Here is a 27649-nt window from a genome sequence, read left to right as displayed (position 1 = left end):
TGGCACTGTCAGAAGTCGGGCCGAGAGGGCCTTGTCAATTGGAGGGTGGGTGATGGGGTTTCACAGACCCTCGATCATGTTAAGGGGTGAAGGTGGGTGTGGATATAGCAGAACAGAGCCTGACGAGGGGGCGGAAATGTAGGGACTGCCGATCAAAGTGTCGTTCCAATCTGTGCTCGGCAGCACAAAATCTGTCTTAAGTGCCGCCTCGGTGGGGAGAAACTCCCCGAGGCCAAAAGAAATGGCGTTCAATACCGGGGTGTTTCCCGCCACTGCAGCCTTCGAGAAACACCCTGCTAAATGCGTTCAAAATCAAACTTTAACCTTTGCCTGTTATATCACACCCGTGAATGAGAAGGGAATAGAGAGCACAAATATATAATTAGACAGAATTCAGGAGAAACTAATTTAACCAAAAGGCAGATTGTGGGCACGATTTAACTACCACATTGTGCCCGAAGCTGATCGTGACACGGATGTTAAATAGCAGGAAAGGCCAAAATCGAGATCCACGCCAGGCGCAAATCAGTTTGCCATCTTACTGACCCGCTCCCAATGGCAAATTCTGGATCTCGCCTATATATGACGGGCATATCATAAACCCAATTAGCACAAATTTTCATCTCATTAGCAAGAATGAAGCCGAAAGTAAAGGCCTCCCTGGAATTAACCGGCTCCTCAGCGAGAAACCACATAGACGTCGTTTAGTACTCCATTTAAAAAGGTGAAGTTGCTGCACTGGCTGCTGAGGGGATCTGAGGAGGTGAGTAGCCATTTCCATTTACAAGCATGTAGCTCACGGGCACTGGAGCTGCTGCCCCAGTACTCGGGGGGTGGCGGGGCAAACTCCTCAGTGGGGTTGAGCTGGGTCAGGAGACTGAAAGGTTTCAGGTCAGGGGCCGTGCCTGGGCCGGAGGAGGTGGGGCGGTGTTGAGGGCCTTTTTGTCTGCAGGGCCCTCAAACCATCTTTAAATATTGTTGATACCCATAACATGGGCAACTGCAGCTGCTGCTTGCCTGTCCTACTAAATACTTCCAGGACAGAGCCCTGTTCTTAGCTATATACTGAAGGTCACTTTAACTCCCTTTGACTGTGAGCAGCCTCTAACTTCACAGTTGAAGGTTATTGCTCATAAGGAATTGGCTTTGTTAGTTAAGAGCAATGTGAAATGGAAGATGAGTGTCCTTGCTTCAGATGTTGAATTTTTTGAAGCAGTAGGCTGTCCTTCCAGGATGTGGAGTGATTGAAAACCACGACTTGGAGTGCTGACAAGGATCTGCTGGCAATAACATTCAGTTGGAACTCTCAGGCTGCAGGATTCCCTCTGGGGAGTCACTTTAACTTCTATTACCCTGGGCCTTCACTCAGGAGAACATCCTCAGGCAAGTTTGATTCTTAAGACTCTCGGTCTTGCATTCTCCCCAGTTTCCACCTGTAGTTCAAACTTAACTGGGACCGGACTCACTAAAATTCCCCAAGATTTACGGAGGAAAAACAGAGTTCCCCACATGAGATTTCAAAAAGGGTTTTTAAACAACTGACCCTGCCTGAAGCTGCTAGCTGGATTGGATTTTATGTGCTGTTGAATATGACTGTTCAGAGAGAAAGGTCTTTACTTTGGACCTTCAGAAAGAATCCATCAGGTCAGAGAGATAAATTAAAACTGATCTTCTGGCTTCCGTTCAACACAAAATTAAATCTGGAAACACAGTCTCACAGGGAAAAACCTGACCAATCAGCAAGATTCATAGATAAGGCCTGGCAATCCGAAAGAGTCAAGTAGCTGACAGCCAAGTCCATCAAGATGTGTCATCACTGAGGTCGGATGAAATAGCACATCCTGCTGGAGTTTTTTTTTAAATTAAAGGTGAAGTGCATCTTGAAGGCATAGGTTCCATTAACTGTCCAGGTACAAAAATTGAAATAGCAGAATAACATAAATTAAAAGGAAGAAAACTTGGACAGACAGGGCTGGTTTGGCACACTGGGCTAAATAGCTGGCTTGTAATGCAGAACAAGGAAGCAGCACAAGTTCAATTCTCGTACCAGCCTCCCCGAACAGGCGCCGGAATGTGGCGACTAGGGGCTTTTCACAGTAACTTCATTTGAAGCCTATTTGTGACAATAAGCAATTATTATTATTATTAACAGGAGGGTCCATTCTGGAGTAACTGAGATAAAATAATTGCATAGATACATTCAAGGGGAAGCTGGATAAGCAAATCAGGGCGAAAGCAATAGAAGGATAGGTTGATCGGGTTAGATGAAGCAGGTCGGAAGAAGGCCAAATTATTTGTTTCTGGGTTGTCAATAAAAGCAAGTAACTAAAGCCACCATAGTCCCAGATGACCATAGGCTGCTTTCCCCTCTCAAGAGGGGAACTGACTGGTGTTGATTTAACCTGAGGATCACCACACCTCAGGTGAGTCGCAAGTTTGAGAAGGTGGAGCCTTCATGAATAACCTTAGCCGGTATAGGAACTGAACCAATGCTGTTGGCCTTACTCTGCATCACAAATCAGCTGTCCAGTCAACTGGGCTGAACTGGCCCCTTTTTTAATACAACAGCACAACATGATTGGGGCAGCAGGGTAGCATGGTGGTTAGCATAAATGCTTCACAGCTCCAGGGTCCCAGGTTCGATTCCCGGCTGGGTCACTGTCTGTGTGGAGTCTGCACGTCCTCCCCCTGTGTGCGTGGGTTTCCTCCGGGTGCTCCGGTTTCCCCCCACAGTCCAAAGATGTGCGGGTTAGGTGGATTGGCCATGCTAAATTGCCCGTAGTGTCCTAATAAAAGTAAGGTTAAGGGGGGGGTTGTTGGGTTACGGGTATAGGGTGGATACGTGGGTTTGAGTAGGGTGATCATGGCTCGGCACAACATTGAGGGCCGAAGGGCCTGTTCTGTGCTGTACTGTTCTATGTTCTATGTTCTATGATATTCCATGCAAATAAGTGAAAAATAATTTGGAAAGTCTATGAACAATGTGTTGGAAAACTTTTTCCTTGCAATATAAAGCAGAAATAATGGGTGGAGTTCTTCCATTTTGAGACAAAGTTCTGTGGTTGGAGTGGAGTAATTCCCACTGTGTTGCCGGCGAGCAAAGATGCCAGATTTTCCAACCCCAACCTCACTAATGACGCATCCGAGGCTTTTACGCCATATTCCGTGGTGGGGCAGGCCTGGGGTAATCTGCGGTCGTGTCCCGATGCCATTTTATAAAGGCATCCAACATCACTGACCCCCATTGAAGAAAGAAGATGGACCTCCTGAAAATGAAGATGGATCTCCAGGAACATTCTTAGGCTAGAAAATGCACCCTCTCCTGGAATCCTAATCTGTAAGGTCCATCTGCAGATGCACCCTCGGCCCACTGCTGTGATGTTCCAGGTTAGCAGTGGGCCTCCATCCCACTAGAAGCATGTCTAGAGGCAGCCCTAGACATTGTTCAAGTGAGCTCTGACATCTGCACGCCATCTTGTTCCAACTGTGTTTCATGCCAGTGTGTTTTCCCACCGGCATTGCGGAGACGCTGGCATGGGGGAGGGGTGGGGTTAGACCTTCATCTCCATCCCATTAACAGGATGAAAATGAGGTTTATGCCGGCCTCTGGCGGGTTTTCTGACTAGCCATGGTGGGAACCAGTGGAAGATTCTGCTGTAAATTTGCACTGGAATTAAACCAATTTATGGCCCTCTTGTCATATTCTCCCCCCATGCCCACCATCAAACCCACTGCCGAGGGCTGGGGAGAATTCTGCCCACTATGTTTCAGAGTAGCATTGAATGTATAAACTGAGTCCCTCTCAAGTACTTAAGGTCTTTTATGTCACACAGTCACATCCAATAAAGAGATAATAGCCTATTTCCAAGTTGATCGATAGCTGCCAGGTGGTTATGTGCCTGACTGATGTTTATCTGCCCAATGCTGAGCTAAAGAGCTCAAGTTGGTAATGTCAACAGTGGCCTTGAAATCTATTTGTAGAGTAAAGGGTTAACAACCGGAGCACCTGATACTGATGTAACTATGAAGCAATGTCACATGACTAAGAGACTGTGATCTGGTGGGAAGCGGGAAGCAGAAGTACAACCTTGTGTAGAGCACTGACATGCACAAAAATCTATAGGTAAATATGAATGGTTTTTCTAAATAAGGGAGCAATTCTCAGGCCCCGCTCACGCAGGCGCAAATCACATTATAGCCAGAGATACTTTCTCGCTCTCTCTCTCTCTCTAGACAGAGAGAGAGGGCCACAACAAATATGTGCCTGCGAGAACTCATTTTGAGATTCTCACTGCCCCCGGCTGGTGACGTAACCTGGTTAGCATACATTTACATATGCAGGATCTGTGTTAAGTGGGATTTACCTGGCTCCAGGGATCCTGCCATCCGTTGGCGCAACATGAAGTCAGTCGGAATCTATACTTGTCTCCAAAAATTGAGACCAGATGTGATTACCACGTCACTGGAAACGCTTACCTGGCACTGCCAAGGAGCGGGGCCTGAAGCCAGAGGCTGGGGGCATGGGGTGAGGTTCTGTAGGATTGTCTGAAGATCGGTGCATTGCCCCAATCTCCAAAAACATTTCTTTTTTTTAAATATAAGTTTAGAGTACCCAATTCTTTTTTTTTAATTAAGGGGCAATTTAGTGTGGCCAATTCACCTACCCTATACACCTTTGGGTTGTGGGGGTGAGACTCAAGGAGACATGGGGACAATGTGAAAACTCCACACGGACAGTGACCCGGGGCCAGGATCGAACCGGGGTCTTTGGCGCCATGAGGCAGCAGTGCTAAGTACTGCACCACCGTGCTGCCCTTCCAAAAACATTTCTAAGTATGGATGGATTGCGATCTGGACTGCGCCAACCCACCAGGCGGGAATTGCACCGTGTTTCCCGACTGAGACCACACATAGAAACCTTTAAGAGTCCTTTGTAGCATTCCTGGGGTTTTTTATAGGGTTTGCCTGTAATCCTATCTTGACCCTTAACCCAAGAATAAACGCTATTATTCTGTGCTGTCTGAAATAATACGTTATTGTGTTAACCTTTACAGATGGAGTTTAAAGCTTTTGAGTCAACGGTCACTGGTCATACAAAAGGCTGTCATATGTAATATATAGTTTTGTTGATGAATCATTTCTCTTTTTACCTGGTTTTGATCCTTCTGCCACACTCCCATTGTACACATGGTTCGCAAACTCTGGTCTGTTATCATTCATATCAATAACATTGATGTAAAGGTCAATCGGATTTTCCACCTTGTTTCCATTCATGTCAACTGCATGCGCCCTCAGCTGTAAACACAGAAGCCAAGAAATGGTCAAAGCTATTTATGTAACTTATACAGTCCAGCAAATCCCAAAAGACTATTTCACACAAGAAGTACCAAAAATCAAGAATCAGTGATGGGTGTTATTATCAATCATAAGCCTCACAGGAAAAGTGAAACCAAGTTTAGCAATATGCTGGTCGAAATCACAAGGTGTCTTTGAGCTTGAAAAATATTACAAATGCAGACTAAAGTTTGATAGAGTAGTAGAAACCAGATCTTAAGATAATGAGGGACGAAAAAGCCATTCACTGCATCTGAATTCATCCATCCAGAAAGATCATAGAGTCTCTTCATTTCAGCATCCAATTGGGTCTTTAAAAATTCCAAGGTTTTCACTTCCACTCTTCTATCCATTAGTCCACCCCATGTATTTCTGTGTGAGGAAGATTTTTGTCATAAAAGTCCTAAATTTGTATTTAATGGTTAGAACCTCTCCTATTTGGTGTTCTCAAAATAATCTATTGGCACCGACTAATACCTTCAGGTATTTTTTAGCAAGAAAAATCTGCAGGGGAGGTTCCTTTATCAGAACTCTGAAGCCATGGATTATCTGAGGAATGTTCAAAATGATACTATAGATACCCTTGGGTCCATAAACTTTTTTTTTTGAAAATCTTTTTGTTGGCATCCGTAAACTTTATTCTGTCTGGATTGACTGCTGGGGAATTGGCTTGATAATACTCTGACAGGAAGCAAACAGACTGGCTTGTATGCTGGGTAATAATAATATGGGTCAGATAATTCATTAGATGGGAAGAATAGATTGAGTAAGGCCACATTATATAATATGCAGTGTCAAGTGTTAACTGTCAGCCTTTTTGTATTTCTCTAGAATTCCTTTTCATTCTCCAGTTTGTTGAGGGCAAAAGATATTTCACGGAATCACAAAATTGTTATGGCACAGGAGGAGGCCATTTCTGCACCCCCTCTCCAAACCAGCACCATGACTCAGTGCCTTTTTCCTTCCCCGTATACCTGCACATTGTTTTGATTCAAGTAATCATCTGACACCCTCTCAAATGAACTTGCCTCCCCTGCACTTCCAGACGGTGCATTCCAGACCCAAACCACTCGTCGTGTGAAATTCTTTTTTACCACATCACATTTGCTTCTTTTGCAAATCACTTCACATCTGTCCCCTCTCATTCTTTATCCTTTTACGAGTGGGAACAGTTTCTCCCTATCTACTCTGTCCATCCCCCTTATGAATTTACACATTTCTATTAAATCTACACTTAGCCACCTTCTCTCCCAGGATAACAGTCTCCAAGCTATCCTCATAATCGTCATTTCTCATCCCTGAAACCATTCTTGTATACCTCTTCTGCACTGTCTCCAATGCATTCACATCTTTCCTTTGGGGTGGCGCCCAGAACTGTACACAAAATTCCAGCTGAGGTCTAACTAGTGTCTTGTATACATTTGGCATAATTTTCTTGCTCATGTACCCTATGACTCTATTAATAAAGCCCAGGGATACTATATGCTTTATTAACTGCTCTCTCCACCTGTCCTGCCACCTTCAATGATCTATGCACATATACCCCTAGATCCCTCTGTTCCTGCATCCCTTAATAATTGTACCCTTATTTTATATTTTCTGTCCTTGTTCTTCCTACCAAAATGCATCACCTCACCTCACATTTCTCTGCATTGAACTTCATTTCATAGATTATCATAGAATTTACAGTGCAGATGGAGACCATTCGACCTATCAAGTCTGCACCGGCTCCTGGAAAGAGCACCCCACCCAAGGTCAACACCTCCACCCTACCCCCATAACCCAGTAACCCCACCCAACACTAAGGGCAATTTTGGATACTAAGGGCAATTTATCATGGCCAATCCACCTAACCTGCACATCTTTGGACTGTGGAAGGAAACCGGTGCACCCGGAGGAAACCCACGCACACACGGGGAGGATGTGCAGACTCCGCACAGACAGTGACCCAAGCCAGAATCGAACCTGGGACCCTGGCGCTGTGAAGCAATTGTGCTATCCACAATGCTACCATGCTGCCCTAATTTGCCATCTATCTGTATTCTCTACTGTCTTAGAATCATAGAATCATTACAGCGCAGAAGGAGGCCATTTGGCCCATTGAGTCTGCATCAACCCTTTGAAAGAGCAGGCCCAATCCCACACCCTATCCCCATAATCACCCCGAACCGTGAGACACTTAGGGGCAACGTATCATGGCCAATCCACCTAACCTGCACATCTTTCGACTGCTTCTTCAAAGCTTACAACACTTCCAAGTTTTGTGTCATCTGCAAATTTTGAAATTACTCCCTGCACAATAAGGTCTAGATCATTAATATTTATCAGTAAAAGCAAAGGTCCGATGACCGGCCTCTGGAGAACACCACTACAAGCCTTTCTCCAGCCTGTAAAATATCCATCGGCCATTACTCTCTACTTCCAATTATTTAGTCAATTTTGTTTCCACACTTCTGCTATCCCTTTTATTCCTTGACGTATAACGTTTCTCACAAATCTGTTGTGTGACACATCAACAGAATTACCTCCTCAAATAAACTCCAGCAATTAAGTTCAACACGATTTCCCTTTTGGAAACCCACGCTCGCTCTTCCTAATCAGCCCACATTTTTCCAGAATAAGGCAACAGAACAGGATTACAGGTCTTCTAAGTTATCCAAAAGATGGAAAAGGATCAAAGTAGCCAAAATATTCATGAAGAAATGCAACAGGTAGAGGACTGGCAAAGTTATGATAATCAGGATGACACATATTTAGAACAGACAGACATTGAAGGTTATGGGATGGGTTTAACTGTGGCTAAACTCAAGAAGAATCAAGAAACATACATACATGCTTATTTTGCAAACATTGAGGAAAATTGTTCCTCCTTCAATTTACTAATCTCCAAATATACTTAGCAACAAAACTGTCTGGAACTTGCACCTTCGGCATGAATTTCCTCAGAACTGTTCCTGGCCGACTACCTTAACTGCACAAATTGTGGTAGAAGGCTCGCTTGCACATGTAAATGGAATTTCCACCAAATCTCCAGCGAAGCAATAGCGAAGCCAGAAGATGTCCTAATCCTGGACAATTTTTGAGGCTAGGTGAGAAAATAGCAGACATGCCTTTCTTAAGTTTCCTCTCCTGTTTCCAGGAGGAGACATTTTCAACATGTAGTTTCTTCAGAGTGGCTCCTGTTCAACCATTAATCCTTTGCTGCAGGCGCAACATAAATACCGGGTGCAATTTAACGGAAATGAAACAGAGTCCTGTATCAAGCGCATTTATCTGTGTGTTTCCCGGGGCTGGCAGTGCCAAGAACGACCCTGTTATTAAACGGGACCCTGCTTCATTTCTGGGCTGTGGCGAGGAACGCCCCGCGCAGGCCGCACTTAGACCCATTTCCTGCACTAACGAGCACCGCTTACAGTGCAGGAAGACATCGGGCATCATTTCTAAAAAGTGCCCCGATCTCTAGACCCTGCTACCATGGTCTCCGCACCCCCAACTCACCAATAAGGGGATAATTGAACCCCCCACTTCCTACCTGCATGGCACCCCGCACCTGATCCCCAGCACAGGCAGGATGTCACCTGGGCACCTTGGCACTGCCAGCCTGGTGGTGCCACATGAGCATCCTGACATTGCCAGGGTGATAATCAGAGGGCACTGCCAGTGTCTAGGTAGCAGCGCCACGGTGCCCAGGTGGCATCAGGGGAGCCAGGGTACCACCCTGCCTAGAGCCCGACCACACAGTGGCTTTGGAACACCTGGGAGATTTCCCAGAGACCCCTCCCCGAAGTGCCAATAAGGCTGGTCCACATTTGCGGAAACCAGTTATGAACAGTGCCCGCTCGGGGTCAACAAAGCAAGGCTGTTAAATCCTGGGAGCTGGTAGATCTGGCATAGACATATTCAAGTGAGACTATATTCTTATGAGTCATGACGAGGCCGGTAAATCTCGCGAGAGGCCCGTAGACTGCACCCACCATTTCTGTACGGAGCAAAGGAAATTTCACACTTCCATTTTTCTTCAAAAGCGGGACTCACTTGATGAAGGAGCGATGCTCGGAAAGCTTGCGAATGAATCTGTTGGACTTTAACTTGGTGTTGTAAGACTTCTTACTGTGCCCACCCCAGTCCAATGCCGGCATCTCCACATCATATCTTAGCTATGCTTGTGGCAATAAGCAGATCATTTACTCACCTCCCCTGCTGGGAACTGGGGGTGGGAATGAATGCAAAGTCAAGTCACTCCAGCAGCAATCCTGCATACCGTCTGGCATTTTGAGTAACATTCATCTAGGCATGGTGCAGTGTGACCTTGAACTCAAATAAAGTAAAATATTTGAAGGAAAAAAAAAATGGGACAAACACGACATTAAACTTTGTGAATTATCATGGAGCTTTCCTAACTTATTTAGAGGACAAGTCTGCTTACGCATGACTAGCTCTCATAAACCCTTCTCCATAAGAAATGTAGAGTCTGATGTCAAAAAGTCTCATAAATTTTAAGTTATTGAAGTGCCATGTCAGTATTTATTGATGTACAGACAGTTCCTGCAGCTCCCTGTTTGAAATACAGCAGCCTGAGAGAAAAAAAAGTTGTTCAATGAGTTTGGTGAAAACCCAATAAAGCATTAAGTTACTGAAGGGACAAATTAAGCAATCAGGGTTGGAAAGCAATACAGAGTGTTGCATGTGACGGCATGCAATTTGACATAAGGAATGGTCCGCAGGTTCACTTGGTCAGTCAAGCTGCTCATCCTCATTGACAAGCTATTAAACAATGGTTAATATTTAAATCATTTTGACAGTAGAATGTATATTTACATGTATTTATTGTGCACAACTGGTGTTGGAGATGAAAATCTAAAATGGCAGCTTCATTATCGTTGCCTGTTACAGTGTGAATATTTTTTAAAATATAAATAAAATATAACAATAGCATTCATAAATTCAGTCTTCCTTGCTTCTGATGTTGATCCAAATTGGTGTTGTATTTTCATAAATGTAGGAACTGCAAGAATTAATGAAAGGCCTAGAATAGCCACTAGAGGGAGCTGGTGTTACAAGTATATAAGACATTGATGCTAAGCCTTGTTGGGGAGGGAAATGAAGGAGTTAACTAGAGACAAACTGAGATATAGATAGTGTGAGTAAGAGTAGATCATAGTTTATAATAGTACAGATGTTAGTTGAAAAAAATGAAAAAATGAAAATCGCTTATTGTCACGAGTAGGCTTCAATGAAGTTACTGTGTAAAGCCCCTAGTCGCCACATTCCGGTGCCTGTCCGGGGAGGCTGGTACGGGAACTGATTTCCATAGTTGAAAATGTGTGTAGTTTATATGTAAACTGTGTATTATTTAGGAGTACATGTCAAATCCAAATTAGTAGTTTAATAAATTTATAGCTTTGTTCACGTTCCAGCTATTTTGTGGACTTTGTGAACACTATGCAAACCATCCTGAATTGAGCAACACAAAGAACACCACAATTGGTAAGAAACAAGAGTGCTTCCAATTTATGAACATCTATCAGAAATCAAGCGACAAAATTCTCTGTTCCTGGTGTTAAGTGTTGACGCCGGGGCAGGATTCGTGAACTTTCACAGTAGCAAAACTGGCGCTAACCTGGACGGATGCAGTGATTGTTGAGCGGCTAGCACCAGCGCCATGTGGAACACCATCGGGTCCAATGAGAAACGGTGCGGAATTTGCTAGTTTCGCGATTGACACTCAGGAGGCTGACAAGCTGCAGCCGCATATACAGACTGCACTCCCCACACACACCAGGGTGACTTGGCAGCTGTGCCCATAGCACTAACCCCATCCCACACACCCATAACCCCACCTCCTCGCCCCCCCCCCCAAGAGGGCATCTGAACCTCAACCCGGAACCACATGCCAGCACCCATGCCAGCTGCCATGGCCGGGTGCCCTGGCAACTGAGGCCACCAGCTATCCACCTCCTGGGCTGACAGCCTAACACTGTCGTTTTCTGTTTCCCCCCTCAGCAAAAGGCCGCCCATAACCTCCAAGAGGGGAGAAAACTGGAGGGTGAACCGCCAGACCTGCGAGCTCATCGTGGCTGAACAGCAAGCCCTGGATTTGGTCTGCGGCCCAGAGGAAAAGGAAGTTGCCAGGATGGAGATTGGCCGCGGGCGAGGAAGTGAGACCCCGCTGAGTTGCGGTTCCTCATGCCATGTGTCAACCCCCCAACACCACCCCACACCCTCACCCTCACCCCCACACCAGCCTCACCCTCATCTCCATCCTCTCCCCATAGCAGCGAGGAAAGCGCTGCCAAGACTCACTGATGCCGATCTCGAGACCCTCCTGGATGAGGTGGAGGAGAGGCAGGCCACCCTGCACCCAGGCCTGGGAAGGAGGCTGCCAGCCATCGCCATTCGTCATGCCCGAGGTGGTCAGCGCCACCAGCAACACCATCTGGACTGGCCTGTAGTGCCTGAAGAAATTGCACGACCTGCTCAGGCCACCGGTTACCACCCCCTGGGCTGCATGCATCGGACTAACTTTATCGTTTTCTGTTTTCCCCGCCACCCCCATCCCCAGGCGAAGGCCAAACCTGCGGCCCCTCGCCTTGGCTGAGCAGCGGGCCCTAGACGTGATCGGCGGCCCAGAGGAAAGGGAAATCGCGAAATCGCTGGGGTGGAGATTGGCCTCGGGCGAGGAAGTGAAACCCTGTTGAGTGGTGGCTCCCTATGCCACGTGTGTCAACCCATCCAACTTAAACCCACACCCTCACCCCCACACCACCATCACCCTCAACCACACCCTCACCCACATCCTCACACCCATACCAGCCTCATCCCCACTCTCACCCCACACCACACTCACCCCCATACCACCCTCACCCTCAACCCACACTACCCTCATCTCCATGCCCACCCCACATTGTGCTCACCCCCACCCCCACTCCCATCCCCTCCACTCATACCCGGCCAACGCTCTAATTATGGGTCTTGTCTTGTGTCGTGCAGGACCTATTTGGTGATGGGGTGGGTCAATCTGGTGTTCCCCGGCACCCAGTTAGTGCTGCAGCCACAGTCGGAACCCCCCCCCCCCACCCCGGTGGGCCGAGCAGTGATGACGACAGCAGCATGGACAGCCGCCCTCAACACGAGACTCAAGACACGCCGGAGGTCGAATCCGGGGTGACACAGATTTCCCGTCACAGCTGTCTCCAACACCCTCCACCATCCTAGAGGTACTCACCTCGGATGGGCACATTAGCGAAGAGGCTCCTCGGGCACTCTCTGGTGCACACCACACACGTGCTGCAGTACATCAGGTGGAGGTAGGAACTCCCGAGGGGTGGACGGCCAGAGGATAGGCCGGCCCCAGGAACTAGCTGCCATCCAGACAGGTTTTGGGCCTCTTGAACGGGCACTTCCACCTATAATGGAGATGCAGTCACAGAGCCAGGGACCACGAGGATTGTCGGCAAGTATCCAGCGCCTGCAGGTGCAGTTTTTGGAGTGCAGCTGTGTGCAGGAGCAGGAGGTGGTGCCGAACATGCGCGCCACCCAGGTAAACGCCCCAGGGGTGGAGGCCGTGGTGGAGGTATTGGGGGGGCGCTCGGGTTGTGGCTATGGATCGGCATGTCCAAGGCCTGAGGCATTCTGTGGAGGTGTTGTCCGAGGCACAAGACAGGGTTGCAACCTCACCGGCAGCCATGTGTCAGAGTCACCTGGAAATTGTAGCGGCGCTCCTGAGCGTGGTCGTCAAAGCAGGCCATGGCTGGGAACGTCGGTGGTATTGTCCAGGCACTGACCGATGTGGTGCAGACATTGAGGGAGATAGAGCAGTCACTGGCTGATGTGACACAGACCAAGAAGATGGTGGCACAGTCAAAGCTGATGTGGTGCAGTCCCAAATGGTGATGGTCCACTCACTGTGTCCCTTTGCCTCGAGCATGCAGACCCTGGTCGAGATCAGAATGGGCCTCCAGGACTGGCAGCGCCAGGTGGCGGGGATGTCTCATACTCCCATCCCATGGAGTAGCCCGGTGGAGGAGGAGGTGATGGGGCCCATGCCGGTGACTCTCACAGAGGTGGAGCCAGAACACCGCACCGTCTCGGACTCCCCGCACTCCTGTCCCTGGTGGCCAGCGAGCAGAACAAGGTGGCACCACACTGGGGATAACCCGAGTAGCAACCAGCCCATCCAGGCCTGGTCACCCCAGAAGACGCCTGCCAATGGGGAGCCAGGTCACAGGGCGGGAATCATAGCAGATCACCTCCACTCCTGCTGTACCGCCTGATGGAATCCACCTGGAAATAGCGGTAGGGCCTGTACGGCCAGAAAGTTAGTCACCAGTTGGCACGGGTGCAGAGCACAGTTTGGTTACAGGGGTTAGGGCACTTATCTATAAATATGTGTGCATTTAAATGCCTGTTAACACTGTTACAACCTGCCTCGGTGCTCTGTCAGATAGATTAAGTGGGGTGGGCTGGTCTGGGATGTGGGGAAGGGGGGAATGGGGGGGCGTTGTGGGTGGGCTCCCCACCTTCCCCCCCAACTGTCCCTACCACTGCCACCCGAGGGATCTGATGGGACCTTGTAATCGAATGGCCAGTTCGCATGCAGGGATCACTCAGGTGGATAGTGGAAAGTGCTACTGTGGGCAGGAGTCGGACGTTGTCATACGATGTGGAGCAACAGAGCGGGTTGTCATCATCCCCCATCCCATGGACCAGACCTGTTATTACTGCCAACCCACTTGTGCACTTGTGCGTCCTCCCATACGTGCCTGTGCCCCATGTCCTGTCCATCCTCCCCTCCCCCGCAACCTCCTCATTGATTGATGTTCATCTTCCTCCTCCTGCACATAGCCCCTCGGCTGCGTGATTCTGTGAAGGAGCTAGCAGGCTGCCACGATGCAGACGACCCTCTCCGTACCAGACTGGAGGGCCCCTCCAGAGTGGTCCAGGCACCTGAACTCAAAGCACTGCTCGATCACACCCCAGATCGCTGCATGGGCATCGTTGTAGCAGGTCTTGGCATCGGTCTGCGGCCTCCGGATAGGCGTTATTAGCCACAACTGCAGTGGATAGCGCATGTCACCCTCAAGAGCCAATTCCTCAGCTGGGCGGAAAGTCTTGAACATGTCAGGAATCGTCAAGTGTGCCAACATGAAGGCATCGTGTACTGCCGGGTATCGGATGCAGAAATGCATGATGGGCATCTGATGGTCACACATCACCGAATGGAACCCCTTTCTGTTTGTGTAGAGTGGCCTGTCATCTACAGGTGCTCATAGGGGGGCATGCATCCCATCGATCACCGCTGGACCCGGGGCATGTCGGTGATGGCGGTGAACCCTGCTGCCCGGGCATCCTGGTGGGCTCGATCCACATTGAAATGGATGTATTGTGTTAACTGGGCACATAGAGTCACCGTGACAGCATAGATGCACCTGTGCACTGAGCTCTGTGGGATCTCTGACATGTCCCTACTCAGCGCCTGGAAGGACCCCATGGCGTAAAAGTATACTCCACGGCCCCTGCCCAGTATCCCCATAAGTGCTATAGTGTGCGGTTGCCCTTGAGTGGCCCGCGTGATGCCCTGCCGCAGGTGATAGCAGGTGATGGGGTGGTATGGCGGTGGGTGGTGTGTGGGGGTGGTGGAGGGAGGGTGGGTGTTGAGGTGTGGGGTGGGGACACCCATTTGGCAGGTGTCACTCTGCAGAACCAAAGGTTGGGTGGTCAGTGGGGTGCGCAGCAGGATGGCTGACTTGCGAGCTGTGGAAATAGTGGTCAGTGCATGGGCACAGCCCCAAGCACATGGTGGTCACGCCGGTCCCACAGCCCATTGCCCCAGCCAGCTCAGCCAGTGTCCGGTCCGGCAACCCATGGTCATGCATCCCCGTGTCCTACCTCCTCTCTCTCCCTTATCGGCCACCTCGCCGGTTTCACAATTTTTAAAAGCACAAGCGAACCTCGCCGTCAGGTATTCGGCCCATCGGAGGTGGAGAATCGCGGAGGCCCCGGAGAATACTGGGCCTGGTCCGCTATTCATATGCCAAAGGTGTTTACTGTACGTGCGTTGAAACGCATTGACGCGCTGTCGAGGCGACGGAGAATTGCAATTTGGCATGAAACCGGCGGCCGCCACTATTTCGGCATCGGAACCGTTTCTCCGCCCAATCGCATTTCCCGATTTCAGCATCGGCCGATGGAAAATCCAGCCCAAAGGAAGTCTGTTCAGGAACAGACATCACCCTGATAAATCTAACAAATGTGTAATAAAACTTCTTAAAATAACAAGCACATGAAAATAACACGAGTGAGCAATTTAACTGCCCAATAATGTGCTGTAGTGTGTAATATGTAATGACACAGTGATCACAGATCAAAATGGCCAGGAAGTGGGTCACATGATGGGAGCCATTGCGTTTTCATGAGCTCTGGTTCTGCTCATCTTTTAATCCTTTTTTAACCCATTCGGCCCATCGGGTCTGCGCTGACCCTCTGAAAGAGCACCCTAACTAGGCCCAATCCCCACGCTATGCCCAATCCTACCTAACCGTTGGACACTGAAGGGCAATTTAGCTTGACCAATCCACCTAACCTGCACATCTTTGGATAGTGGAAAGAAATCGGAGCACCTGAAGGACACCCACCCAAATATGGGGAGAATGTGCAAACCCCAGTCACTGGTTATGTGAGACAGCAGTGCTGACCACTGTGCCATGGTGCCACTCATGTAACTAATGTAATAACCAGAGGCAATGTGGTTTGTTACATGAACACATTCTGGACCTCCATTTCCGCGATTCTCAAAGAAATCGCTCATTCAATGCTGCTTACATTTTAAAAGTAAACTATTATTTTCCTGAACACCCAGATTTTGTGTGATATATTATTGTCAAATTATTTTAGTGGCCCTGAATAAAACGTACCTGAATTTAGATATACATTTTCACATTCCAAACACATTTTCCATTGTTAGTTGAGTGAGAAAAGATTAAACACACCTGGAAGTTTGCATCCTTGCACATAGTGCAAGATTTTACAAAATCAAACTGGCGGCCAAAGATGTTATAATACAAGCTAATCTGAATTAAGTAGCTGATGACATTAGTAAAGGAGGAGATTTTCCAAAGGCTAAAACAACTCAACCTGTCTGCATGGGTTTCCTCCTGGTGCTCCGGTTTCCTCCCACAGTCCAAAGATGTGCGGGTTAGGTGGTTTGGCCACGATAAATTGCCCCTTAGTGTAGATTAGGATTCGGGGTTATTAGGATTGGGTGGGGGAGTGGACTTGAGTGGAGTGCTCTTTCAGAGGGTCGGTGCAGACACTATGAGCTGAATGGCCTCCTTTTGCACTGTAGGGATTCCATGATTCCATGATAGCCAAGCCTAGACTTTCACAAATGTATAATGGGGAATCAGACAGGTGAGATCAAATGTCATAAGCAGTGGACTACATTTAAACACATTTAAATAAATGGGAGGAAACTTGTGCAAACAAGGCTAAAACACTCTAAGCAAAATCAAGATAATGCTTCTGGCACTTGGTCCCACCTGCCTGGGTATTTTGATGGAATGTAAACTGACAAATATATCTATGTGAATTATTTTATCTTTTCAAGGAAAAACATTTTGTTTTTAGTTGACTCTTCCATTTCAATATTCATTTTGAACATGGAAGCAGCATTTGTTTTGGAATTGCTCATTTGATTGAATAAATGCCTTTACTAAGATTCCAGGTTCCAAGTAAACGGCAAGGATGTAAAAATTGGTGTCGCTGTATCTTGGACACGATCAGCTCAATCTCTGATGTGTAAAACGGTGTCAAAGAGGGAGAGTCACAGCTCGCTGAACATGTTCACTGTCTGCCCCCTGAAGACATGCCCAGACCAGTAAACTCATTCACAGCATTCACAGAACCTAAAGTGCTTTTTCCCCTGCAATTTTCTTCAAGTGACTCGATTTTCATTCTTTTAAGAATTTTGAGAAGAAATATGATTATTTTCTTTGAAGTTAAATATTAGGTGACTATTTTGATGTAATATTTTCCACATCTTAATGCAGAAATCTAATTTATTATTCAACAGCTTCCGAGTGACTTGATCCCATCAATTCACCAGTTTGTGTGTTTGCAAACCAAAGGCATTCAATGAGAGGCCTCGATTGCTTGGTCCTGGATTTCTAAATAATTCATATTCATCCATGGGATGTGGGAATCGGTGGCTAGGCCAGTATTTATTGCCCATCCCTAATTGCCCTTGAGGCAGCGGCGGTGAGCTGCCTCCTTGAGCCGCTGCAGTCGATGTGGCGTAGATACACCCACAGTGCTGTTAGGGAGGGAGTTCCACGATTTTGACTCAGTGACAGTGAAGAAACGGCGATATATTTCCAAGTCAGGATGGTGAGTGATTTGGAGGGGAATCTCTAGGTAGGGGTGGGATATAGGTTTTCCTCTGTTTCCATTGTGTTTGTTCTGTTTTATCAGCACCTGTGACTTGTAGCTCTGTGGCAAGCAATTTTAATAGTTTCTAAATTGGGCAGCCAGTCAGAGAGGGGATTGCTTCCAGCACAGCTCCATGTTGACAGCTGCAAACACCATTTAGGCATCCTAATGCCACTTCCTAGTCAGGACGTAATGAGTTTTGATGGCTGCTGCCTCAACAGCTGAATAGGTTGGAGGACGGACAGAGTTTTTGTGAAGAGGATGGAGGCAAAGTTAGCGTTGGGTATGGACACGGGCCAGCAATAGTATTTTGTGGAACCAGTTATGTGGCCATTTCTGGAGTTGCCTCCAAAGGCCCCTTGAAGGAGCAGTTAATAGGCTGTTCAGGACCTCATATAACTGGACTCAGCTGGAACTGCACAGTTTACATTCATCTGTGGCTGTTTCACTAATGTTTCATTAGGATCCTACAACTGGCATTCAGACCTAGATTTGCAGATGTAACGTGTCCAATGCTTATTTCAGGCAGGCATTCCATTATATTTAACAGACGCTTGTTTCAAATATTGTACCCAATACACTTGCAGGGCATATTGGCTGTGGAGGTTGTTAAAAATTATCCGTCACCAACTTAAAATCAAAACAGGCAAATCAGGTTGAATTTCTCCACCTTGAAGACTATTTTAAAAATGTTAATTAATCTCAGTGGCCTGAATTCTCTGGGGCCATGCCCCAGCGGAGGGAATCCCAATGGCCCGGTGAATTGGCGTCGGGCAAAAAATGGGTTTCATGCCAGTCTTGAAGCCCGTTGCACGTCTCCTGGCCCACCTCACACGCCCTGGTGAGCTTCCCCATGTCCCCGAGGAGGTTCCCACCAGATCCAGTGGGAACATGCAAGTAGCTCTCGTTATGAATGCAATTTACGGGCAGGACATCCGATTCACCCTGGGATGGTCCTGCCGCACCCCTGGCCATGTTTTGCAGTGGCGTGAATTGGTGCAAGTCCTGAAAAATGGAGACCAGGTAGCTTGAAGTCCAAAGAGTGGAAGAGGGATGAGTACCCTCCCTAAAATTGTCTCCAGAGTACCGAGGGGCGTCCTTCATGGGAGGTGAGGGGCTTGTGCTGGGATCAAGGGGCTTGGGTTCGGGGCCTTTCCTGGGATGGGGGTCGTTTAGCTGCTCTTCCCATCTGCAGCCTTTAAACCCTGTCTGTCAGTATCTCAAAAATACAGTTCTGTGATAATAAAGTTAAAGTGTTCCCATCTGCAGTATAAACCCTTCAAACAGTCTGTCGGTCTTCCAAGATCAAAACTGTGGATATATTGGTTGTAACTTTACAAAAGTCCTGGAGACGTACCAGAGGTTTGAAAAACTGTCAATGTGACATCCCTATTTAAAAAAGGAGAGAGGCAAAAAACAGGTAACGAGAGATCGGTTAGCCTAAAATCTATTGTTGGAAAAATGTTGGGATCAATTGTTAAGAAAGTATTAGCAGAAAATTTGGAGAATCATAATTTAATCAAGCAGAGTCACTACGCTTCATGAAAGGCAAATCATGTCTGACTAATTCGATAGAGTTTTTTGAGGAAGTCTCAACTAGAGTGGATAGAGGGGAACCAGTAGATGTGTTGTCTTTGGACTTCCAGAAGGCATTCGACAAGGTACCGATAGAATTTATAGTGCAGGGCAGCACGGTGGCACAGTGGTTAGCATTGCTGCCTGCGGCGCTGAGGACCCGGGTTCGAATCCCGGCCCTGGGTCACTGTCCATGTGGAGTTTGCACATTCTCCCCGTGCTTGCGTGGGTTTCACCCCCACAACCCAAAGATGTGCAGGATAGGTGGATTGGCCACGCTAAATTGCCCCTTAATTGGAAAAAACAAATTGGGCACTCTAAATTTATTTTTAAAAAAGAATTTATAGTGCAGAAGGAGGCCGCTCAGTCCATTAAGTTTGCACTGGCCCTTGGAAAGAGCACCCTACTTAAGCCCACACCTCCACCCTAACCCCATAACTCAATAACCTCACCTAACCTTTTTTTTTTGGACACTAAGGGCAATTTAGCACGGCCAATCCACCCAACTTGCAGATCTTTGGATTGCGGGAGGAAACCGGAGTACCCGGAGGAAACCCACGCAGACACGGGGAGAACGTGCAGACTCCGCATGGACAGTGACCCAAGCCGGGAATCGAATCTGGGACCCTGGAGCTATGAAGCAACAGTGCTACCCACTATGTTACCGTACCTCACAAAAGCTTAAGATACAATTGGGGATAAGAGATTCTTTCAGGTTGGTGACCTGTAAATAGTGAGGTTCTATGGGGATCAGTACTGGGGCCACAACTGTTTACGATATCTATTGATGACTTGGGGGAAGGAAGCAAATGGACTGTAGCCAAATTTGCAGATGATATAAAACTCGGTGGAATGGCAAGCTATGAGAGAGATACAAACTGTTTACAAAGCGATATCGCTACATTAAGTAAATGGGAAAATAGTTGGCAAATGGAGTAGAATGTGAAGGTGCTCATTTTGGAAGAATGAACAAAGGAACAGAGTATTATATAAATGGAGGAAAAGTGCAGAAAGCTGCAACACAAAGGGACTTGGGGGGTATTTGTGCATAAAACACAGAAAGCGAGCACGCCGGTGCAGCAGGTAAAAAGGACAGCTAATGGAATGTTGACCCTTATTTCACGGGGATTGGACTGTAAGAGTAGGGAAGTCTTGCTGCAACGAGTACAAGGTACTGGTAAGACCACACCTGCAGTACTGAGAGCAGTTTTGGTTCCTTTATTTAAGGAAATATATGATTTCATTGGAGGTGGTTCAGAGAAGGTTCACTGAGATGATCCCTCGTATAAAGAGACTGTCTTATGAGCAAAGGTTAAAAAGGTAGGGACTCTCCTCATTGGAATTTGCTGGGATTCTCCGAGCCTCCGTGCCGCAATCGCACTTGGCGCGGGGGTGGAGAATGGGCGTCAGACCCGCGATCGGGTCCGACGCCACTCCCGTGACCGGCGGTAATCATGTGCGCTCGGTCGACGCGGCGCCGGTCGGGGGCCCCTGCCACGATTCTCCACCGACAACTGTCTGGGTTCCCGCCAGCGTGGTTCACTCATGCTTCCACCCGGCGGGAGCTCAGAGTGGCGGCTGCGGACCCAGTCCACGCCCGCTTTGGTGGGACCGGGGGGATCCGTCACCAGTGGGGGGCCTCCAGGATGGCCAGGCGTGCGATCGGGGGCCACCGATCGCCGCGTGCGTTATCTAGGGGGGGGCCTATATTGTCGGGGACGGCCCGCGGTGTGGGTCCACCATGTTATGCGGGGCCTCCGCGCGCATACGCAGACCCGATTAGAATTGCTTGGCCCGTATCAGCAGCAGTAGCTGGGAGGAGCACTCCAGTCCAGAGTGATTCTCGTCCGTTTTCTCGCAAGCGTGGGTACATAGCCCCATTATCAAATAATTCCGCCCGAGTGGTGGGTCTGAATTCTCTTGCTGCATGATACCGGCAGCGTGAATCACAATTGGGCGGAGAATCACGCAAAATGGAAAAAATGCGTTTTGCCCCTGGCACCGATTCCTTTGTCATGCTCTTGTCCCTGGCTGGTGGATATCAAAGCTTGCATCCCGTGCCAGTGGGTCCACGTAAAACCGTTGTTTGCATGGATTTATATATCATTAGCAGCTTGCGCACTTCTTGCTCCACCCCTCCACGATGCTCTGCCCCTCGGAGCCGGAGATCTCACGGGCAGGATTTGGTGTAAGTGGGGACTGGGCATCATGACTGCTGACGGGGAGCAGGAGGCTAAAATAAAACTCTCAGAAAGCTGGTGGTTGGCATCCTAGGCCGGAAAGTAGCAGGGAATGGCTGGTGCCATGTTCATGGATTCAGGGTGTCCTCCTCGGGTAGCCTGGCTCAGACTGCCATTGCTGCAGTATGTGGTATTAAATGCTACTCACAGGCACTTGGGTGCTCACACTGCTAACTGCTCGCTCTATCCTGTAAATGTTCAGAGAGCCTCTGGTCATCTGGGAACCATCATATCATCAAGGGGATGCGCGTAGCAAAGTTCAATCAGGGCCCAACAGGTGTTGAAATCCTTAGAAACGCTGCCCCACTGCAGGGGAAGGAATGGATCAGCAGAGCTCATCCTAATCAGAAGACACCTGCACTGTGGGCTTTGGAACCCTCCCTGGTTCTCTGCCCTTCTCAGGGAATAGACCTCACCAGTGAAGTCCGACGCCTGAGGATCATAAGCTGCCTCCTCCTGGTGAGGCTTACAGCACTGACTGCCTCTGCACCACCTCCCAGCCACTGTTCAGGAGAGCAGGCCTGGGGAAGAGGGTGTCCCTCCTCTCCTCATTGGAATTGAGCAGTGGCTGCATGGGCTTTGTTGTACCGAGTCTCCCCTTCTGTCTACAGCCTCCGTACTGGCAGCATTAACCTGGTTCCCAGTGGATATCCCTTATCCCCCAAGAGCCAACTAGCCATCCTGGGGTGCTCCTCGAAGAGGGCGGGGATGACAGGAGCAGGTGTCCTCCTCCTCCACGTGGTGCCAAGTCTGCCATTTGTTCAAATGACCAGTAGTACCTTTACACCCTGGGTTGTGGCGAGACTCCCCCTCAGGGTCTCACCCGAACCTGATCGGCAGCTGGGTCCTTAGGTGTGGGGCGGGGTTGAGCACATGGGCTGCTCCTTCAAATATCTGCATATACTGCTGCTGCCTCCTTCTCCAACATCTGGCTGCATCGTGACAACCTCTGCATCCAACATCCCTGCCATAGCGTTCAATATCTGTAAGGCGTTGAGAAAGGGTGCCAGGCTGACAAACAGCAGTGGCTCCCACCCCAAGAACCTCCATTCCGCCTCTGACCAACCCCCCCCCCCCCCATCCCCCACCTCCAACCTAGAATGCCCTGCCCACGTACTCCAGGTCACAGTGGGCTCCCCTCACCGAATCCCAGACCTGTACCCCGGACACCCGCTCACAACATCAACTGGACCGGACGTTGGCCCCCTCCCCGTCACACTCATCCACCCTCCGGCTGTGGACATGTCCCTGGAGCTATGTCCAATCCCCTGGGTATGCGCATGTTGCCTGCTGTGTGTATGCCTCACAAAGTGTTCTGGCATACTGTCCAGACATTGGGGTCTGATTGGGATGCTAGGCAAGAACCCCCGCATGCTACATGGCCCACCCACCCATGGGACGCTACTTGGGTTGTGTGAAGTGTTCACTTAACCAATGAATGCCAATTTTCCAGCGGCCATAGCCTTCAGGCGCGGCCAGAGGCCTCAGCAATTGGTGGGGTTATGGGTTTTTGGTGGGGCAGTTGGGCAGGGACAGCGGTTGCCCCTGGCATGGGTAAACATAATCCAGGGGTTTGCATCCAGTGCACTCCCCTCCCTCCCATGGAGGCCCACCCCTGCAGAGGGTCCCCCCACCCCCAGCCAAGGATCCACCATCCCCCATCCTGCCCAGGGGTGGCACGCAGGGGTGGGCCTCAGCTGCCCACAGAAGTCCTTCCGGCAGGTTCACATTTTTAAAAAGGAGTACTAATTGGCGCCAGCGTGAGCGCTTGCTGGGGAGGCCACTGAATGACAGAAGGCATAGGTAAGGGGGGGCTCACGTTAATTGTATGGAAATGCGACTTAAATGGTGACAATTGGTTTCTCACCACGTTATGGCGAGATTCCAATTTTGCCTCGGGGAGCGCGCTGGTTGCATTGCAAACTGTTAGGCGCCTGGCGTGGTTGCCTTTTTTGGCCGCTCCCGCTATTCACCGGCCTCGTTTCGCTTGAGTGCGAGTTAACGAGGCCATAAGATCGTGCCCTTAGTCTCCCGACTGGAGAATGCTGCCCATGATCTCACTGAAACTTACAGGATTCTTACCCTTGACAGGGTAAATGCTGAGAGAATGTTTTCCCTCATGGGAGAGTCTAGGACCAGAGGGAATAGCCTCAGAATAAAGGGGTGCCAATTTAAGACTGAGATGAGGAGGAGTTTCTTCTCTAAAAGGCCTGTGAGTCTTTGGAGTTCCTTGCCACAGAGAGCTGTGGGGGCAGTCTCCTTGTGTATATTTAAGGCTGAGATAGATAGATAGATTCTTGATCAGGAAGAGAATCAAGGGTTCCGGGGAAAGGGCAGGAAAGTGGGCATGAGGAATGTTGAATCAGCCATGATCCTAATGAATGGCGGAGGAGACTCAAGGGGCTGAACAGCCAATTTCTGCTGCTATTTCTTATGGTCTTATAGCTTTGTCTGTGAGAGGAAGGTAAAAGTATTCCCTTTAATGTGGTGGAAACCTTTGATGTAGTTTTTTTTGCAAAGTTTCATTGCCCTTTAATGTATTGAAGCTGCTCTGCAAGCTTTGAAGCCTAAATGCTTTGAACTGAATTGTTTATGTTCAATTTCATGGACCCTAACCCTAACCTTTTACAAGCTTCCTCATTGATGGTTTTGGGCAGTTTCAAAAGGAGGATTAAGATTGTTTATTTATATAGCTCTGCAGGAATCCATTGACTTAGAGGAGCAGCTGTTTTTCTAATTGTAGTTTTTTTTCAAAGAGGCTGTCTCTTTGGTCTCACCACCTGGAAGCTCATTGAAAGGCACTGAAAACCTGATTGAGGCTAAAATGTGAATGGCACATCAGGGTCACTCCTAGCGCTAGCAGGAATCACTCTGCTTTTTCCACCGGCGGAGACACTTAGCCTTCAACCGGGAGAATCGCGCTCAGTATGTTCCTTCTCATGAAAAGACCCAAGAAATGCGAAGATATTAAGGCAAAATCTTCATTCTCATTATCTAAATATCTCACCACAGTGGCAATTTCACAAGAATGGCAAGAAAGGTGTCGTGCGGCATTTCCGCCAGTCCTGACCTGCGTTGATTTCTGAATCCCTCGTGGTAATTGGAGTAGGTTATTTGTATATAAAAAAAGATTTCCCTGAGAGTTTTTCCTGTAACATGCTTGGATAGAAATCAGAAAATCTGCTGCGGCTGAAGCGGCTCAAAGCACGCAGTTCAACGTTAAAAGGCAAGGTGCAGCGATGGCCACAAAGTGGATTTGTTATTCACAAGTACACAGGACGAACATGTAGGGTGCAAAATTTACTCCCAAAAATATGTCCCTGCTCCTTTTTGTTCTGAAGGATAAGAAGTGAGAAACCATGTGCATCAAACAGTGTTTGGCCTAATTGGAAATTATGGTTCGCCTAAGTAGGGTGGACGTTACACCAAAAGAGCTTTCTAGTATGTCACTGCGGTCATCCTAGACTAGTGTTCTTCAATGTTGGGGGTGCGACCCGCGGGTGGGTCGCGGGCAGGTGTCGGGAGGGTCGCGGAGCTGTTGTCCGCGGCGCTCCCGATCACGCAAATCCCCGCGCAGCAGCCGGCTTTTCATAATGCAGGCTGCAAGCGGCCACGACCATGTTAAAAAAACAATTCGGCCCGGCCGCATTGCGTATGCGCGCATGATGATCGGCACGCGTGCGCATTCCACGAACATGTTAAAAACAAATCGGCCGCATTGCGCATGTGCGTCGATACTCATGCATGCATGCGCAGTGCGGCCGCTATTGTTTTTAAACGGTTGCAGCTTTTTGTTTCACAAGTTTGGAGGAGCGGAGAGATCTTGGGGTCTATGTTCATAGATCTTTGAAAGTTGCCACTCAAGTGGATAGAGCTGTGAAGAAAGTGTGCTAGCGTTCATTAGCAGAGGGATTGAACTTAAGAGCCGTGAGGTGATGATGCAGCTGTACAAAACCTTGGGCAGGCCACATTTGGAGTACTGTGTGCAGTTCTGGTCACCTCATTTTAGGAAGGATGTGGAAGCTTTGGAAAAGGTGCAAAGGAGATTTACCAGGATGTTGCCTGGAATGGAGAGTAGGTCATGCGAGGAAAGGTTGAGGGTGCTAGGCCTTTTCTCATTAGAACGGAGAAGGATGAGGGGCGACTTGATAGAGGTTTATAAGATGATTAGGGGAATAGATAGAGTAGACAGTCAGAGACTTTTTCCCCGGGTGGAACACACCATTACAAGGGGACATAAATTTAAGATAAATGGTGGAAGATATAGAGGGGATGTCAGAGGTAGGTTCTTTACCCAGAGAGTAGTGGGGGCATGGAATGCACTGCCTGTGGAAGTAGTTGAGTCGGAAAAGTTAGGGACCTTCAAGCGGCTATTGGATAGGTACATGGATTAGGGTAGAATAATGGAGTGTAGGTTAACTTCTTAAGGGCAGCACGGTAGCATTGTGGATAGCACAATTGCTTCACAGCTCCAGGGTCCCAAGTTCGATTTCAACTTGGGTCGCTGTCTGTGTGGAGTCTGCACATCCTCCCCGTGACTGCGTGGGTTTCCTCCGGGTCCTCCGGTTTCCTCCCACAGTCCAAAGATGTGCAGGTTGGGTGGATTGGCCATGAAAAATTGTCCAAAATTCTATGATTAACCTAGGACAAAAGTTCGGCGCAACATCGTGGGCCGAAGGGCCTGTTCTGTGCTGTATTTCTCTATCTATCTAAGTTCTGTATTCATTTATTCATTTATTTTATTCATTTGATTTTTTTTTTTTTTTCATTTATTTTATTCATTTTATTTGTTTTACAAGTTCGGGGGGAGGGTTTATTATTTTTTTCATTTATTTTATTCATGTTTTTTTTTACAAGTTCGGTGCGGGGGTTTATTTGATAAAACTTTACAGGAAAAAAATTCAGAACTTTGGGCAGATGGAGACTCCATACTTCCGACACAGGAAGGCTTCACCTTCATCCAACAGGTTCCATTGGAGGAGCATGTACGAGGGCCTAAAGGGACCCAAAACCATTTCCTCCATTTTTGTCAGCAGCAAATGAGGTAAGAGAAAATGGCGGGTCACGCAGATCGGCCGGCGTGGGTCACGAAGGTCGGCTGGGTTGGGTCCCGAAGGTTGGCTGGTTGGTAAAAATGGGTCCCCGGAAAAAAAGTTTGAAGAACACTGTCCTAGACCTTCGTCCTTGACTAGTTGTTCGTCAACTCAAGAGGCAAGGCAAAGGTGTATGCGCTACTCAGTTTTTGCATTCATTTTGTTTCTGGTGTTGATGACTTCTGTTTCAAGTGTTAGTTAGGAACTACCTCCTCCTCTGGGAGGTACTATGAGAAGCTTTGTACACAATCATTATCCTTTTGCACACATTTCTCATTATGCCAGAGCTGCACAGCAAACATTTCTTGAATTGCATGAAAATTACACCATGGAATCAGGCCATCTGGCCAAATCAATTGATATTGGTGTTTATCCTCCACACAAGCAGTCGTTCCAATCCTTGCCTGCCCTTCCAAATACCTTCATTCCCCTTTCCTTCTGCCATCTAACAGATTCACAGATACTATTCACTCAAGTAGCACATTCCACAGTCTCACAACATCATGTTCAATAAAAGTTTATTATATTGTTGATCCTGAATCCGCTACATTTAATGTTATACCTATTCCTCCATGTTCTAGATCCAGCAGTCATTTGAAACAATCTGTTTTCTGCTCTTTCTCACATCTTTGTCATTTTAACCACCACTATCAAATCACTATGCAATCTTCTCTGTTTTGACGAAAACAGCCACAATTAACCAAGTCTTTATTTTAGTTTCCATACCAGGCGGAATCTTATAGAATCTGTGCTGTGGTCTGCTCTATCCCACAACATAGCCCCTGTCGTATGGAGTCCAAAACTGCACAGAATACTATAGCTGTGGCCTTGCGAAGGAATCATCTAGGTTCAACAATATCTCTCGACTTTTACATTGTATACTTATTGCCATAAAACCCAGAGTTTTTCTGCTCTGATCCAGTTGAGGTCATGTCTGACTCCCCTTTCAATATTCTTTTATCGCTTAAATCACCCTCAACT

The 27649-nt window shown here is 48.1% G+C and overlaps 1 protein-coding gene across 2 annotated transcripts in view; it reads right to left on the bottom strand.

Annotated features, from left to right (window-relative positions):
- LOC119969494 (cadherin-4-like) overlaps positions 1-27649 on the bottom strand; it is an 859326-nt gene that overhangs the window by 191340 nt on the left and 640337 nt on the right. For both annotated transcript variants that reach the window (XM_038803180.1, XM_038803181.1), the window contains one exon: positions 5151-5295. In XM_038803180.1, the coding sequence (XP_038659108.1) occupies positions 5151-5295 (145 nt within the window). The remainder of the gene's footprint in view (positions 1-5150; positions 5296-27649) is intronic.

This window comes from Scyliorhinus canicula, chromosome 7, assembly GCF_902713615.1.
Source record: "Scyliorhinus canicula chromosome 7, sScyCan1.1, whole genome shotgun sequence".
In the NCBI taxonomy this organism is placed as follows: domain Eukaryota; kingdom Metazoa; phylum Chordata; class Chondrichthyes; order Carcharhiniformes; family Scyliorhinidae; genus Scyliorhinus; species Scyliorhinus canicula.
Note: the sequence above shows the minus strand (reverse complement) of the source record. Positions and strands in the feature narration are given on the sequence as shown.